Source organism: Rhinoraja longicauda, chromosome 31, assembly GCF_053455715.1.
Source record: "Rhinoraja longicauda isolate Sanriku21f chromosome 31, sRhiLon1.1, whole genome shotgun sequence".
NCBI classification, from domain to species: Eukaryota; Metazoa; Chordata; class Chondrichthyes; order Rajiformes; family Arhynchobatidae; genus Rhinoraja; species Rhinoraja longicauda.
The window spans coordinates 16,022,527-16,040,964 of record NC_135983.1 but is presented as its reverse complement, the minus strand read 5'-3'; the positions used below and the strand labels follow the sequence as shown (position 1 = coordinate 16,040,964).

Here is an 18,438-nt window from a genome sequence, read left to right as displayed (position 1 = left end):
TGGAGAGGCATTCTTACCGGGAATGAACAACCAGACGGAAGCCCTGCTCCAGCCATGAGTATTGACCACCACGCATTCATAGCGGCCTGCATCCTCCGGCCACACCTCCTGAAATTCCAGGGATGAGTTCTTCAGAGGAATAATTCTCTCGTTGTCAGACTGCAGCTCAGTCCCATCACGCATCCAGGTGACGTTATAGCGAATGCTCCCCAGTACCCGGCACGTCAGCACCGCCGGGTCCCCTGGGAATGCCGTGACGTTTCCTGGGATCTCCACGCTGGGAGGTGGTTCTAGAGAAATGTAGAACATAGCGTAGAACATAGAACAGTACAGCACAGGAACAGGCCCTTCGGCCCACAATGCCCATGCCGAACATGGTGGCCATGTTCTGCCTGCACATAGAAACATAGAAAATAGGTGCAGGAGTAGGCCATTCGGCCCTTCGAGCCTGCACCGCCATTCAATATGATCATAGCTGATCATCCAACTCAGTATCCCGTACCTGCCTTCTCTCCATACCCCCTGATCCCTTTAGCCACAAGGGCCACATCTAACTCCCTCATAAATATACCCAATGAACTGGCCTCAACTACCTTCGGTGGCAGAGAATTCCACAGATTCACCACTCTCTGTGTGAAAAAAAAACGTTCTCATCTCGGTCCTAAAAGACTTCCCCCTTATCCTTAAACTGTGACCCCTTGTTCTGGACTTCCCCAACATCGGGAACAATCTTCCTGCATCTAGCCTGACCAACCCCTTAAGAATTTTGTAAGTTTCTATAAGATCCCCCCTCAATCTTCTAAATTCTAGATATGATCCATATCTTTCCACTCCCAGCACATCCACGTGCCTGTCTCAAAGTCCCTTAAATGTATCGTATCTGCTTCCACCACCACCTCTAGCACCACATTCCAAGCATTCATCCCCCTCTGTGTTAAAAAAAAACTTGCCCAAAGCAACTCCTTTAAACTTTGCCCCTCTCACCTTAACGCTATGCCCTCTAGTATTTGATATTTTAATTCTGGGAAAAAAGGTTCTGACTGTTCAGATTAGTTTAGTGATACAGCATGGAAACAGGTCCTTCAGCCCACCTGGTCCACACTGACCGTTGATCACCCGTTCACACGAGTTCTCTGTTATCCCATGTTCTCGTCCACTCACCATACAAGGGGCTATTTATAGAGGCCAATTAACCTAAAAATCCGCATGTCTTTGGAAGTGGGAGGAAACCGGAGCACCCAGAGGAAACCCATCTGGTCACAGGGAGAGCGTGCAAACAGACAGCACCCGAGCTCAGGACCAAACCCGGGTCTCTGAATATGACAATACTACGTCAGTAGATCGTTTCGTTAATCTGAGGTCGGGGTATTTTGGTTCACCAAACCAGAGACATAAGAGGTTTGGAGCAAATTCAGGAACAAGGAGCTGGTTATTGATCGTACTGATAATAATAATAATAATAATAATAATAATAATAATAATATTCATTTATTGTCATTGCAACGAGTACAACGAAATTAAAAAATAGCCAATCCTGACGGTGCGTACAAACATATATGCAATAAATGCAAAAACAAATAAATACATAAATACAATTATATTAAATACAAGATTTTTTAACGGTGTTGCCTAGTGCAAAGGTAGTGTTCAGTTCTCGTATGGCCCTGGGGTAAAAACTGTTCTTAAGTCTGTTTGTTCGGGATTTGATCGACCTGAAACGTCGACCAGAGGGCAGATGAACAAACAGACGGTGGCCGGGGTGGGATGGATCTTTTATTATTTTGCCTGCTCTACTGAGGCAGCGTAGGCTGCACAGGTGCTCCAGGGAGGGCAGTGAGCAGCCGATGATCTTCTGGGCCGTCGTGATGACCCTCTGAAGGGCCTTCCTGTCCTTTTCTGAGCAGCTGGCATACCATGTGGTTATACAGTATGCCAGCACACTCTCGATGGAGCAGCGATAGAAGGACAACATGAGCTTCTCCTGCAGGTTGGTTTTCCTGAGGATCCTCAGGAAGTGGAGTCTCTGCTGTGCCTTCTTTACTGTGGTGATGGTGTTGGTAGACCAGGTAAGATCCTCTGCGATGTGCGTACCCAGGAACCTGAAAGCGGGTACCCTTTCCACACAGACCCCATTGATGTAGAGTGGGTCGTATTCTACACTGGTTTTTATAAAGTCAATTATAAGTTCCTTTGTTTTGGAGGAGTTCAGGACCAGATTGTTCACTGAACACCATGCTGCCAGCCTTTGGATTTCATCCCTATAGGCTGTCTCATCTCCTCCTGAGATGAGTCCAACCACAGTCGTGTCATCCGCGAACTTGATGATGGTGTTGGTGGGATGGGTGGGGGCGCAGTCGTGAGTGTAGAGGGAGTAAAGGATGGGGCTCAACACACAGCCCTGTGGTGAGCCGGTGCTCAGTGTAATGGTGGAGGAATTAGTTCAAGGGGTCAAGCAGTCTTTATCCAAAGCACCTGGAAAGTGCTGGAAAATTGACTTCCCTGAACACTAACCATTTTCGTAAAACAAAACAGAACTGGTTGATTCATGGTGAAGATCTACAAGCTCTCGTGGTTCAGCATCACAAGTAAAGAAAGGCATGTCTGAAAATCAGCTCAGGCATGTTAGTGCCTTAGGGAGAGTGAGAAAGTTCGTGGTGGGAAGGTGAGGGACGGGGAGAGGGATTCATGTTCAGGCCAGGTCTTGAGTTTGACATGCATTTTGATGAAGCGCTGAGCAATAACTGGGCGATTCACAGAACAGCAAGACAGAGATCTGACCAGACTCACACCTGTCGCAGGTAGAGTGTCACAGCACAGGGGCAAGCCATTCTGTCTGTATTGCTTCACTGACGAGAGTGGAAAGAAAAAATGTGGTAGTGTATTTCGAAGGGAGGGACCGAACGACATTAGTCAAAGCAAAATAGCATTCTCAAATTCACCGTCACAACAGAAAAGGCTGAAATATCAACTTATCCCGTGAATATCTGCCACCCTAATCAACATCAAAACCTTCAACAACTACTCACTCACCTGTTACAACCAGGTAGAGGCGGCCTATCCCTGTACCTGAGCTACTGATCGCCACACAGTCATAAAACCCTTCATCAGATCCCGAAACACCAGGGATTTCCCACGTAGTGTTCATAGTACCTCTAAAATGACAAGTATAACATTTAGTGTGTGTGGGTGAAAAACATACCTTCTACACGGATATACCACAACGTGTAATGCCACAAACAGTGGGAACATCGTTTTTTAAGACAAGCAAAATATCTTTCTCTGAGGCTGCAGAGTGTAAATGGAGATTTATTCCCTCACCTATAACAGTTGCCTTGTGTTATTGTCATTATTTTATATTTACACTGCATGCTACTGTGTTTACTGCATGCTACTGTTACGCTCCGACACGCAAGAATTTTATTGTTCCACTGCCATCACTTAAGATATTTAAACACTCTTGACTCATCTGCTGCAAGTCAAAAACGTTTTGGTTCATATCGTAAATATAAAGAAAACTAGACCAAGTGGACCCGTTGGGCCCAAACCTCTCCTGCATTGGTGCAGCACTCTGTCCTCCCCCCCTCCCCTCTCTCCTTAACCCCCCCCTTCCTTCTCCCCCACTCCCCCCTTCCCCCTCCCTCCTTCCCTCCCCCTCCCCTCCTTGAACATTTTGCTTGCTTTTAACTCCGTGTCAGAGATACCCAGGGCTTCAGCACCAGTTCCCTCTGTCGCAAGGGCCACACTGGAACCAGCCAGACGGGATGCTAGCAATGCTGGTTGCAGAGCAGTTCCCCTTACAGTGTGGCTGAGCCAAGGACCAAAGCAAACTATTCCCCACATTGTCCAACCCTGGGGCTCTGACTAGGACATGTCACCAAAGATCTCGATCTCCTCTCTCTTTGGCTCAGTGGACAATATGCTGCCCAATATAGTGGTGGGTCAGGAGATGCACAATGCCATGTAGATCACAGCCCCATATCGGCCATGGCAGGGGGAGGGCCTCCGTGAAGCCTCAAGACCCACAGGGCAGAGACAGTCAAACTCACCGGGAATCTGGGCGGAGTTGACTTAACTTTACGTTTACTGTTGTTACGTGTACCAAGGTAGAGCGTAAAGCTATCTTTTGCATGCTATCCGATCAGATCAGATAATACCATACAACCAAGCCAATCTCAAGTACAATAAATTGGAGGATCAGCACCTCATATTTTGCTTGGGCCGCCTACAACCCAGCGGTATAAATATTGATTTCCCTAACTTCAAGTAACCCCTGCAACACTCTCTCTCTGTCTCTCCCTCACCCGTCACCTTGTTGAGTCTCATTGTATTGAACTCGTTTTCACCTAGGCCACAATGGCATCTCGTTTATCGTCGTTATTGTTTTGCATAATTTTCATTCGTTTCATTCTATTTCTCTTGTTTCCCTTTCCCACAGTCTCAAGAAGGGTCTCGACCCGAATCGTCACCCATTCCTTCTCTCCCGAGATGCTGCCTGACCCGCTGAGTTACTCCAGCATTTTGTGTCCACCTTCGATTTAGACCAGCATCTGAGATTCTTCCTTCACCACAGAGGTGCCCACATGCAATACAATGACAAGGCTGAGCTGCCAGAGAATTGGAAGTTTTGGTGGCACTGAGACCCAGCGAGTCTCTGAAGATCAGGAGATGAGATGGGAGCGATCCCTCCCCTTCCCTTCCCGTGTCAGCCCCTCCCCATCTACTCACTCGAACAACCGGTCCGTTTGGACCTTGGTTCCTCCCCGGATCAGGCGCAGGGTGAACGGGATCAGACTCTCCACGGAGCAAGGAATCGAGGCGGATTGCTGGTAGAAAGCGTGTGCTTGAGCAGGCATGCTCACCTTCGGAGGTCCTGCGTAAAAAACACAGAGACAACTTACCAGAACTGCAATGCATCTCATTAAAATGTCTGAGAGGCTGAGCAGGTTTGGCAGGGCAGGTGCAGAGTGGCCTCTTCCTCGGCATTGATAGTCGTCGTTTAGAGAGGGCATCCCCCCCCCTCCCCCCCCCCCCCCCCTCTCCCCCCCCCCCCCCCCACTCTCCCTCCCCCCCTCCAGGATGAGTAATGTAAGAAAGAGGCAGCAAAGTAGACATGAGATACGGCATTAGCCATGATCTTAATGGCTTCGGGTGAAAGTTCAAGATTGTAAGTCAATAGACAATAGACAATAGACAATAGACAATAGACAATAGACAATAGACAATAGACAATAGGTGCAGGAGGAGGCCATTCGGCCCTTCGAGCCAGCACCGCCATTCAATGTGATCATGGCTGATCATTCTCAATCAGTACCCCGTTCCTGCCTTCTCCCCATACCCCCTGACTCCGCTATCCTTAAGAGCTCTATCCAGCTCTCTCTTGAAAGCATTCAGAGAACTGGCCTCCACTGCCCTCTGAGGCAGAGAATTCCACAGATTCGCAACTCTCTGACTGAAAACGTTTTTCCTCATCTCCGTTCTAAATGGCCTACCCCTTATTCTTAAACTGTGGCCCCTGGTTCTGGACTCCCCCAACATTGGGAACATGTTCCCTGCCTCTAACGTGTCCAACCCCTTAATAATCATACGTTTCGAGGGGGCACGGTTTATTCCCTCAGGTGTATGTCATAAGATCTCAAAGCATTACTTCAGAGAAGGCCAAGTTTATCCTCAATGATGCCATGGCCAATATTTATCCCTCAAACCACATCACTTTCTACGAATTACCTCATTGCTACTTGAGGGAATTTTGCTGCATGTTGGTTGCTGCAATAAATTCAGAGAGTCCCACGCAGGACTGAAACAGGTCCCTCAGCCCAACTTGTCCATGCCAAGCAAGTTGCCCATGTGTGCCATTTGCCCACATCTGTGCCATATCCCTCTGAGCATTTCCAATCCATGTACCTGTCCAAATGTCTTTTAAACATTGATATAGTATCTGCCTAAACTACTTCCTCTGGCAGCTCGTTCCATGCAAAGGTTGCCCCTCAGGTTCTTAATAAATCTTTCCCCTCTCACCGTAAACTTACGCCCTCTAGTTCTTGATTTTCCTGCTCTGGGAAAAAGGCTCTGGCACAGTGGCGCACCATTAGAGTTGCTGCCTTACAGCGCCAGAAACTCAGGTTTGATCCTGACTACGGGCACTGTCTGTACGGGTTTTGGATGTTCTTCCTGTGACTGTGTGGGCTTTCTCCGGGAGCTCCAGTTTCCTCCCACACTCCAAAGACGTACAGGTTTGTAGGTTTATTGGCTTCTGTAAAATTGTAAATTGTCCCTAGTGTGTAGGATAGTGCTAGTGTACGGGGAGATCACTGGTTGGCGTGGACTCGGTGGGCTGAAGGGCCTGTTTCTGCGCTCTATCTCTAAAGTCCTTTGGGATGTCCCAAGGATGTGGAAGAGACGATGTAAACGGCAGATGCCCTTTGGCACCATCGCAGCCCTACACAACCCCTGGCCTGAAAGCAGAGCAGAGCAGAACGACGCGCTTTCTCACCAGGGACCAGGCTCGTGTAGCTCACACTGGACAGGCGTTGGAAAGGGTAGCCTTCCCCGTCGCGTCCCGTCACTTTCAGGAAGAAGCTCTCGGAGGGCGGCAGGACCTGGGGAACCTCCCACACGCTGGTGGTGCGGCTGGAGTGGGGCCTGATGGGCAAGCTCTGCAGAGGCCGCCCCGCCGTGCTGAGGAACTCCAATCCATCCAGCTGCCCTGGAGGCTGCAGACCGGAGCAGTTGAGCAGGATGTGGGTGGTGACGCCTGCAAGGGAAGAGAACGCACCCATTTGCAAAGTAAGATGAACAAACACAGAACAGCTCTCGTTCCCTTCTCCGTCCTCTTCCACCCATATCCCTCTCCCCAACGTTACATTTTTTCCTTCTTCTCTCCTTAACTGCCAGCCTTTTGTCTCCTTTTGCACCTCCAGCCTTACTCCACCCACTTACCAACAGCACAGGCACCAAGCGCTGGAGTAACTCAGCAGCTCAGGCAGCATATCTGGAGATATCAGGCCACGTTTCGGGTCGGGATTTTATCCATGTCCTCCAGAGATGCTGCCCGGCCCTCAGCTAACACAAAACAATCCCAGGTGAAAACATCCATCCTTAGATCCCCTCTAAACCTTTCGCCGAGCCCTCTGCGTTTAGACACCGCTGCTACAGAGAAAGGTTTCTTGCCGTTCGCCCTCATCATTTTGTAAAGGTCAATGAAGCTTCCCCAAAGCTTCCTCCACTCCGAGGAAAACAAATATTGCCTCCCAGTCTTTCCTTCTGAGCAAACATGTTCCATTCCAACATTATCCTGGTGAAACACAAAGTGCTGGAGGAACTCGGGGGGGGGGGGTCAGGCAGCACCTGTTGAGGGAATGGGCGGACATATTCTTGGGGCAGGAGCTGGAGCAGTTGCACCTCACGGTCCACATGGACAGTTCACTGCCCAACGGTATGAACATTGAATCTTCATATTTCAAGTAATGACCCCTCCCTCTCTTCTCCTGCTCCCTCCCACTACTCACACATTTCTCTCACTGTGTCCCACCCCCCCCCCCCCCCCCAGTTACCCTGCTCCTTTCCCTTCTTCCCAAGGCTCATCTCCAATGCTTGAGTTCCACATTTCCTCCCGTTCCCTTCCACCCATATCCCTCCCCCAACTTTACATTTTCTCCTTCTTCTCTCCTTGACTGACAGCCTTTTGGCTCCTTTCCACCTCCAGCCTTACTCCACCCACTTACCAATCACCCCCATCCCTCACCTAGAAACATAGACAATAGGTGCAGGAGTAGGCCATTCTGCCCTTTGAGCCAGCATCTCCATTCAATATGATCATGGCTGATCATCCAAAACTCAATACCCCGTTCCTGCTTTTTCCCCGTATCCCTTGATTGCGTTAGCCCTAAGAGCTATATCTAACTCTCTCTTGAAAACCTTTATCAATCTATCACTTACCAGGCTTTGTCCCACCTCTATCTCTCCCTTTTCCAGATTTCACCCCCCGTACTCCAATTAATTTGAAGAAGGACCATGACCCAAAATGTCATCTGTCCATCCCCTCCGCAGATGCTGCCTGACCCATCGAGCACTTCCGGCTCTTTGTGTTTTGCTCAAGGTTCCAGCATCTGCGGTCTCTTGTGCCTCCAATATCCTGGCTAATCTCCTCAGCACCTCCTACAGAGTAAAGGAACTGTAGCAAACCAGAAACACATGACCTGCTGACAGGATTTGATCCCTTCCGAATTTTCTGTAAGTTACCTCAACAGCTTTTAACATGATCCCGTTGAATTCTTTTGTAACATTGCTGTACAGTGCCCCGGGGCTGTTTGAAAACAATATAAAACAGACACCCCAAAAATATAAGTGGAATCACTTGTTCAAAAAGGGGCAGAAGAAACGTTTGACTGACAATGGGGCTCAATCATTGTCTGAGCCCCATTGACAATGACTGAGCCCCATTGTCAATGGGGAGGAGAGTGATGGAAGGCCATGGGACAAGTCTGAAGAAGGGTCTCGACCCGAAACGTCACCCATTCCTTCTCTCCAGAGATGCTGCCTGTCCCGCTGAGTTACTCCAGCTTTTTCTTTCTGGCTTCAGACATAAGGATTGTTCTGTTGCTGGAAAGGAGGGCAACTTCTGGGTAACAAGCTGCCTAATCCAAGCAGTGAAATCTCAAAATAGATTAACATGTTAACTTTGAGATGACACCTAGTTGCAGGCTTAAAAATGAGTGGACTATCGAACCCTGTGGTTGAGAACGTCAGTGGTCTTGCTTCGTACATGTGCAATTTTAATTTTGAGAGACACAAGAAACTGCAGATGCTGGAATCTTGACCAAAATACAAATTGCTGGAGGAATTCAGCAGGTCAGGCAACATCAGTGGAGGAAATGGATAGACAACATTTCGGGTCGGGACCCTTCTTCAGACTGGTGGAGTGGGGGGGGGGGGGAGGGGGGGAGAAAGCTGGTGAGAGAGCACTTTTTTATATAGCTGTAACACTATATTTTGCACTCTGTTTATTTTTTCTCTTGCATTACCTGATGTACTTATATATGGCACGATTTGCTTGTATTGCCCGCAAACCCCAGTAGGTCACTGTATATCTGAACCAAAGATAATAGAACAGAGCAAGATAGACCACCCGACCCTAAAAACCGTAGTATGTCACAGCGCCATTTTAGTAGGCAGAAACTTGCAGAAACATTTTTAAAGAAAAATAACAAAAATCTGTGAGTTGATAGATGAGATATATTCTGCATTTTATGGTATCATCACACATACTGTTCCCCCAAAACACTGATTACACTGCGAGAGGCAGAGCGAACGGCGGGTTTTGCCTACTAAAATGGCGGGCGTTGCCCTCCGTTGCGAACTACACTTCAGTATAGGTGATTTTGACGGAGTGGATCATCTTGCTCCTCTAGTATCTTTGATCTGAACTTAGGATAAGAATGAACTGATGCCAATGCAAACTGATGAAACTTCATTGCTATGAAGCATTACATTTTTTATCTCTTTGCCAAGTGCCATCTGACCTGTGGAATACTTTAAGCATTTTTGTTTTTATTTGTGTCCTGGGGTGGGGTGTAATGTTTTAATTCCCATGCCAAAGGACTGATATAATTGGCTTGGGGACCAAGACAGTTATATCACTATATTTTCACGGCACTGATTCTAAGTCTATCTGAACTAAGTCATGAAGGACTGAGTACATCCGACCAAAACCATCCTCTCTAGACATGTTGCCTGACCCGCTGAGGTACTCCAGGGCTTTGTGTCTTTTTTATTTGTAAACTCTTATCAAATAGGGAAGAATGGCGGATGCTCATTTGAACCAACAAGTGGAGTTTGATACTGAGTGTCCCTACACCAGCCAACCTCCCAGGACTCCTTTATTGTACATTAGGCCCAAGCTCAGACTGGACATGTGACCCTTGATCCCAGAGTTAGTGCTCTTCATCCATCCAACTGGGAGACCCATGAGTTGGTAACAGCTTTGAGATCAGTCCAAATGTGTAGGAAGGAACTGCAGATGCTGATTTAAACCGAAGATAGACTCAAAATGCTGGAGTAACTCAGCGGGACAGGCAGCATCTTTGGAGAGAAGGAGTGTGTGACATTTTGGGCCGAGACCCTTCTTCAGACTGGGGCCCTTTTCCCCAAATTACAGAACATCTTTCTTGTCAAACAAGATTAGTTTAAACAAATAATAATAATTTTGAAGGTAAGTTTGAAGAAAGGTCTCAACCCGAAACGTCACCCATTCCTTCTTTCCAGAGCTGCTGCCTGTCCTGCTGAGTTACTCCAGCATTTTGTGCCGAAATTGAGATCAGTCCAGCCAGGCAACATTCCCAGTTATCTACCTTGAATTGGACGCTCCATTGTTTTGCTGAAGTCTGAGGTGGGTTTCGTGGAAAATCCCACCTGGAAATCAATGTTGCTGACTCCTGAGATCCGTACGGAATGGCGCCCGGTACTGCGGAGCTGAACAGAAACAAACCTCAATCATCATCCATTTGTTGTGAATGTTGGTGATCCAACAACAGCAGTGACTGAGGTGAAAGGTCCATCCTGACCTAGTTTGTGCAGAGAACATGGAACATAAAAGAGTACAGCACAGGAGCAGGCCCTTCGGCCCACAATGTCTGTGCCGAACATGATGCCAACATGAACTAATCTCCTCTGCCTGCACGTGATCCATATCCCTCCATTCAATGCATATCCATGTACTTATCCAAAAGCCTCTTAAACGCCATGAATATATCTGTCTCCACCATCGCTCCTGGCAACGTGTTGCAGGCACCCCTCCATCCTTTGTGTAAAAAAAACCTGCCGCACACACCACCTTTAAATTTTGCCCCTCTCGTCTTAAAACTATGCCCTCTAGTCTCCGATATTTCAACCCCAGGGTTAAAGGTCCAGGATAAAAGGCTGGGTCACAAAATGCGCAATACAGTCAAAGCTGAACAAGTGAGATTGAAAATAGCAGACAGCTCAAAATAGCTGTCGGGTGGCAACAGGAATCTTAGGATGCTGGAAATTGGGGGAAAGGAAGCATGGGAAAGTTAAGGATCATTGGAAAGAATGAATAAGGTGATATAAGGCATCTTAATTGGCACCCATGCGTAGAGACAATAGGACAGTGCACTAGAAGTTTGTCAATATTTTTTAAATGAGACAAAAATCGGTCTTGCAATGACTATGGAGAATTCAGCGTAATACAAATGACACCCTTACCTTGATTGTCCACATTCCAGGCCGTGGGCTCTTGACATTGACAACTCGAGCCGAGTTTGGAATATTCAACAGTTCGTTCAAACCCAGTCCTCTCCACAACACGCGGCCTGAAGGAAGCACAACTGGCTGATCATCACGCAAACATGATAGTTTAGAGATCCAGCGCAGAAACAGGCCCTTCCGGCCCACCGGATCCACGCCGACCAGCGATCCCCGCACATTAACACTATTCTACACACACTAGGGACAATTTTTACATTTACCGAGCCAATTGGCCAACAAATCTGTACGTCTTTGGAGTGTGGGAGGAAACCGAAGATCTCGGAGAAAACCCACGCAGGTCACGGGGAGAACGTACAAACTCCGTACAGACAGCACCCGTAGTCGGGATCGAACCCGGGTCTCTGGGGCTGCATTTGCTGTGAGGCAGGAACTCTACCGCTGCGCCACCGGGACCGCCCTGGTGGCTGAACTGTACAAGCATGAATATTTTCACTTTACATATCAGCAATGTCTACAAGTTCTGAGTGAACTTGACACTTCAGTTCTACACAATTGTTATTTTTATGCAATGATTTTCATCCATATGAATCTGGAGGAAGAATCCATATGCATCCTTCAATGGACCAGAGGGAGAATAATTTGGAAAGTTCGGGGAAAGAGCAGGGTAATGAGCCTCGTTCAGCAATTCCCCGATACTTTCAACCCATCAATTTGATATTGGTTCAAATCAGAGATTCAATAAGTCGGGACGATGATAGAGAGACTCAACAGCTTCAAATTGCTGGCTGTGCTTATCTATGAAGATGTGTCCTGGGGACAGCGTTTTGTTGCAATCACAAAGAAAGCTCAGAAACGCCTCTAACTCTGTAGAAGATTTTGGAGATTCGGAATGTTACCAAATACTCTAACACAGTGCTTCTTAAACTGGTGAATGGTTCACCCAAGGGTGAATACAATTATTTTGGGGTGAATGAAACTAGACGGGTGAATGAAGGCTGAATGACTTCATATATATAAAATTATGCACTAGGGAGAATGATGAAAATTACCAAAAAAACATAAGAACATTTAATCGAGGGTGAATGAATTTTTGTGATAAAGACTCAAGGATGAATGACACTAAAATAGTTTAAGAGGCACTGCTCTAACAAACCCTTACAGGCGTAAGGCAGAGAGCATATGGACCTGTTGTGTCAAGGCCTGATTCGGTAACTCGAACGCCCAGAAAGAAGGGAGACTACAGAGAGGGATTGACACTGCCCGGTCCATCACAGGGCCTGACCTCCCACCATTGATGGGCTGATCCAGGTACTGATCTCCCCACAATGGCAGGGATCTACAGGAGACTCTGCCTCAAAAAGGCAACCAGTATCATCAAAGACCCACACCAGCCTTGCCACGTGCTCATTTCGCTGCTACCATCAGGAGGAAGGCACAGGAGTCTGAAAACCATGGTTCAAGAACAGCTTCTTCCCAGCAACCATCAGGCTCTTGAACGCTGCACAACACTAATTTCTGGACTGTGTCTGGACTGATGGACTTCAGTTTTTGCACATTTATGATTACCTCGCATTATTGTTATTATTTTATTGTATTATTGATTATTATGTGTGATCTGTGTGTTATAGCGTGAACTGCAGCAAGAAAGAATGTCATTGTTCAGTACATATAACAATGAAACATTCTTGACTCTTGACTCCATCCACATCACTTCCAACTACATAAACAACACATGAAGAAGCCTTGTAAAGTGGAGACCCACTCGAATCCAACAAGAGCACAGATAAAAACGCAAAGCTCTGGAGTAACTCAGCAGGTCAGGTAGCATCTCTGGAGGACATGGATAGATGATGCTTGGGGTCGGGACCCTTCAATAGGATGAGCAGAGATTTCCTGGGCAGCTTACCCGAGGGGTCGCGGATCTCGATGGCTGGAGCAGGTCCACTGAGGGAAATGGTGACGTCTTTCAGGCTTGGATCGAAGGGCAGCAGCCAGACATGCTCTTCCCTTTCCTGGTGGTTTGTGGACAGAAGGTGGACTTTGGAGGCTTGGATGGTCTCTTCAACCCATTTCAAGACCTGAAACAGAAATTAAATCACCACAGCAGCTGACTTGCTTCCTTTGCCCTAGTATTTACCCACACAAAGCCCCCAAGCCCTCCCATCATTCCTTCATTTCTCCAAAAGGCTTTGGGCTATTCTGAAATAGGTTCAAGGAATGCTCTTAACCCAGAATATCAGCAGGCCCTGACTGTGACTAGCTACAGTGCCACCAGCCATGGAGAGAACCACAACTATTATTTTAACATCCACTGGGTTTTGAACTGTTCATCTGAGAGAATGATAACCACAGTTACAATAATTATGGCCTATTAAAAATAATCACAGCTCAGTTTGGGAACAGTTCTGTCCAAATCCACAAGTAATTGTAGAGACTTGTGCATGTCACCCAGTCCATCACACAGACCAGACTCCCCACCATCAACTCCATCTGCATTTCACGCTGCCTCGGGAAAGAAGGCAACATAATCAAGAACCACTCGAACCCCAGTCGTTCTCTCTTCTCCCCTCTCCCATTGGGCAGCAGTAAGAAAAGCTTGAAAGGGCGTACCACCAGATTCAGGAACAGCTTCTTCCCAGCTGTTATCAGAGTGCTCAACGGTCCTCCCATAAGCTAGGGTGCAGACCCAATCTTCCAACCTACCTCACTGTAGACATTCAGCTTTTTCTCTGTACCTGTTATCTGAGCAGGTAATGCTACCACATGCCAACCTGGAGGTTCAAGGTTCAAGTCTCACTCCTGAGACCTGAATACATAAATCTATCCAACACTTTAGTGCAGTTTTGAGCTCTGCATCATTGGAGGTGATGTTAGTGAATTGTTGCATTCATTCACAAAAGGCCTCACAGCACAACTTTGACGAAGAGCAGGAAAGTTGTCCTTATCAACCTTGCCTCCTCTCCAGTGTCACGAGAGCCAGTGAACTGGTCAATATTAATACACTGTTATTAGGATCTTGTAACACATATTAAGGAACGCCCCTTTGTAACTAACTGGAGACACATGGAACTGCAGATGCCAGAATCTACTACTCAAACTAAGACACAAAGTGCTAGTGTAACTCAGTGGGTAAAGCAGTATCTCTGGAGAACATGGATAGGTGATGTTTCAGGTAAAGGGCGGAGAAAGCAGTTAGACAGGTGGAGGCAGGACAAAACCTGGGGTGATAGGTGGATGCTGGTAAGGGAGTTTTTAATTGGTAGAAGGGAGGACAAACGCCAGATACGAAAAGACAAAAAATGTAAGATAAAGAGAATAGAAGAGGCGTGAAATGTGAAGCCAGGGGAAGGGTCCCGACCCAAAACATTGTCTATCCATCTTCTCCAGATGTGTGCCTGACCCGCTCAGTTACTCAAACACATTGTGCCTTTTTTAAAAAATAAAACCAGCATCGGCAGTTCCTTCTCTCTAAGGAAAACTACTCAGTCGGTATAAAGTTTAAATAACCATTCATTTGGCTCCAAAGAGTATCCTTGGGCTCTTCGAGGTCAAGAATGGTACCTTCAAGAACACAACTGATTTTGCTTATCTTGAACCCATTCCTGTTTCTCACACAAGGGAGTAAGAAAATAACCTCAAATATAAAAAGTACATAAAAAATAATTGGGGTCCTTATTTCAACATGGAATTCCAAATGTGTTTTTAAACAATATTTCAATGGGAAAGTGAGCGAGTTAACCATCATATTGTGCTCGTGCGGTGAGATCATCTGTTGGATCCAGCACCAGCTACAACAATGACTGGAGGGCTTCCACTCCATAAATGAAGCCTTGGTGGTTTGCCTGGCTCTGAGCGAGCCCTGCCTAGTATTTGGAAATGGTCTCATTCCCAAGGAATGGTGTCGGAAACACAATATCTGATGGCCCTGTCATTGGGCAGCAGGTCCTGAATACAGTAAGGTATGACACAAACAGCCTGGCATTCATGGGCAGCGATGTGCTCTCTAGTTGCCCAGCTTCACGTCGATCTCCTCCCCGCACCTTCACCTGGATGACAGGCACACCAAATATATTTTGTCCATCCTGTCATCTTTTTATTGTTCGATAAAACTTAAAGAAATGGGTCATTTGGCAAACTATATAAGTTCACAAGTCATAGGAGCAGAATTTCGACCCATCGGATCTACTCCGCAATTCAATCATGGCTGATCTATCATTCCCTCTCAACCCCGTTCTCTTGCCTTCTCCATGTAACCTATGACACCCTTATTAAGCAAGTACCTGACAATCTCCCCTTTAAAAATACCCAAAGACCCACATATATTCTTCTTTCCCGATCCTTATCTGAACACTATATCATTCCTTTCAGTACATCTCTCTAAGTGTCTCAAACTCGCTGTGTAATATTGAATTCTATATTTACACTGCCACTGGAGAAAACAGCTCATCCTGAATTCTCCACTGATATTGTGTGTGACTCATGTACATTTATGGTCCTGACTTTGCTTTGTTCTCAAGAACAAACATCATTTATGTGCTATATTTGAGGGGGGTTTTTGATGGCCTGTTTGGCCTTCATTGATGCTAAAGTTCACCAGCGAGTAATCTGCCATATTCAAGGGGTTTCAAGGTCAGTTTATTGTCACATGTACCAATTAAGGTACAGAGAAATTTGAGTTCCACACATAAGTCCACATTCACCTAAATGGTAATCCAAGCCAAGTTGTAGTCCTTATCTCCCAACCTACTACAATGCAAACTGTAACTGTAACACTGTAACACTATATTCTGTATCACTCTATTCAAGTATCTGTTGTACTAGTGTATGGCTTGCTTGTACGCATGTATTGTATGACTTAATTTGACCGGATAGCACATAAACAAATGCTTCTCACTGTATCTCAGTACACATGACAATAATAAAACAATGCCAATAGGGAGGAAGGTTTAGATTTAGAGATACAGCGCGGAAACAGGCCCTTCAGCCCACCGGGTCCACGCCGCCCAGCGATCCCCGCACATTAACACTATCCTACACACACTAGGGACAATTAAAAAAAATTTTTTTTACATTTGCCCAGCCAATTAACCTACATACCTGTACGTCTTTGGAGTGTGGGAGGAAACCGAAGATCTCGGAGAAAACCCACGCAGGTCACGGGGAGAACGTACAAACCCCGTGCAGACGGCGCCCGTAGTCAGGATACAGCATTCGCTGTAAGGCCGCAACTCTACCGCTGCGCCACCGTGCCGCACGGTACGTTATTTATTTATTTATTTTATTTATAAAGAGGTACGTTATTTATTTATTTTGCTCATTTTATTTCAATGTGTTTCTGAATGCTTTGCCATGTTTAGTGAATACAAATCATTTCTTTATTTGCACCAATTTTAATAGGTCGTTAATGTTTTTGATCATTGATGGTGACATTAAGAGATTGTCTCTGGTTTGACGGAGAGTTCCTCTGTAACCTTGCCTCCTGTCCAGTCCTGACCTGTCTAGACGCTCTAAGGTGGTGTCTCACCAGTTCACTGACTGGGGCTGAGGGGCCCTGGAGCCATGTTGCCCAACGGCCAAGTGCAGAGGCTCAGTCCAGTCAACCCTCTGTGCCGAACCCAGGAGAGAGGGAAGGATGGGTTGGGGTTTTTTTTAGGGGTGGGCAGTCCAAACAGAGAATCCAGGTGGTCAGCTGAATCCTGCTCGATTCAGCTCATCAGCTTCTGTGACTCTTACTGCGGGATATTTAGAGAGTGTTACTTCTTCCAGTTTCACGTCGCCAAATGTTATTGATGCATCATTGCTACTGGCTGATGTGATCACCACCTGGCTCTTGGCCAAACTAATCACCATTCCATGTCTTGCTGCAGCATTGTGCAGCCTTTGTTATTCATCAAACCTCTTTTGCTGTTCCAGCCATTAGATCAATGTCATCCGTCAAACATCCTTCAGCCGACACTGTTTCCAGGCATCCACTCTAATTCGAAAATAGCACAAAGTGCTGGGGTAACTCAGCGGGTCAGACAGCATCATTGGAGGACATGGATAGGTGACGTTTCGAGTTGGGAGGTTTGTGCTGGATTTTTAGATTTTAGATTTTAGATTTAGAGATACAGCGCAGAAACAGGCCCTTCGGCCCACAGGGTCCGCGCCGCCCAGCGATCCTCGCACATTAACACTATCCAACACCCACTAGGGACAATTTTTACATTTGACTAGCCAATTAACCTACAAACCTGTACGTCTTTGGAGTGTGGGAGGAAACCGAAGATCTCGGAGAAAACCCACGCAGGTCACGGGGAGAACGTACAAACTCCAAACAGATGGCGCCCGTAGTCAGGATCGAACCTGAGTCTCCGACGCTGCATTCGCTGTAAGGCAGCAACTCTACCGCTGCGCCACCGTGCTGCCATCTTGTATGTAGAAACATTTGAAGGTCAGGTGAAAGGGAGAGGGCAGTCAGGTAGTGAGGGACAGTTTCCTCAGTCCCCCTGACCTGCTAGTTCTGGACCTACCCCTGTTGCTTTGTGCGAGCTGTTTTCTTCACCTTAGCCAGTCACTGGATGAAAATAGTGAACTCACACCTTTTGTGTCTTAATTTCCTAAACTCCATCCTGGTCGCTGAGACAGGAATATTGGTGACTGAACCAGTTTATTATTTTCAGGTGTACCGAGATACAGCGAAATGCTTTTGTTTGCGTGCTATCCAGTCAGATCAAATCCTACTTTCCATGAGTACACTCAAGCCGTGCAAAGTACAACAGACAGTGCAAACAGAAAAATGCCAAGAGTAAAGAATACCGTGTTACAGCGTTGTAGCATTACATTCACAGAAAGTCCAACGTCTGTAAAGAGGTAGATTGGAAGATCAGAACTACACTCTAGCTATGGGAGGGCCATTCAGAAGTCTGATAACAGTGGGGAAGAAGCTGTTAGAGAACTCTTGTTCCAATTATAAAAGGCCCTGGTAGTTAAGAGCATGCTGCTACCAGCACCCCATGCAAGCAAGCCCCCACAGTGATCTGTCCCGGCAGATATTAATCAGGCACTTCCATTTGTCTCTGAAAATGCAGCACAGAATTGATTCTTGCTCTTCAGCAGCACTGGCACCGTGCAGGGAGAAGTCAAATTAGAGCGTTTATCTTCCTTCTCAACCAATGTGAAGTGATTCATGCCGTCGTCCGTAGCAACAGCGTGCCATACGCACCCAGAAAGAAC

General features: G+C 46.7%; 1 protein-coding gene across 1 annotated transcript in view; it reads right to left on the bottom strand.

Annotated features, from left to right (window-relative positions):
- Window positions 1–18,438, bottom strand: part of LOC144608493 (hemicentin-1-like) — a 259,005-nt gene that overhangs the window by 201,418 nt on the left and 39,149 nt on the right. The window contains 7 exon segments of the mRNA XM_078426331.1: window positions 18–290; window positions 3,031–3,152; window positions 4,726–4,870; window positions 6,491–6,751; window positions 10,347–10,467; window positions 11,221–11,327; window positions 13,130–13,301. Of these exon segments, the coding sequence (XP_078282457.1) occupies window positions 18–290; window positions 3,031–3,152; window positions 4,726–4,870; window positions 6,491–6,751; window positions 10,347–10,467; window positions 11,221–11,327; window positions 13,130–13,301 (1,201 nt within the window).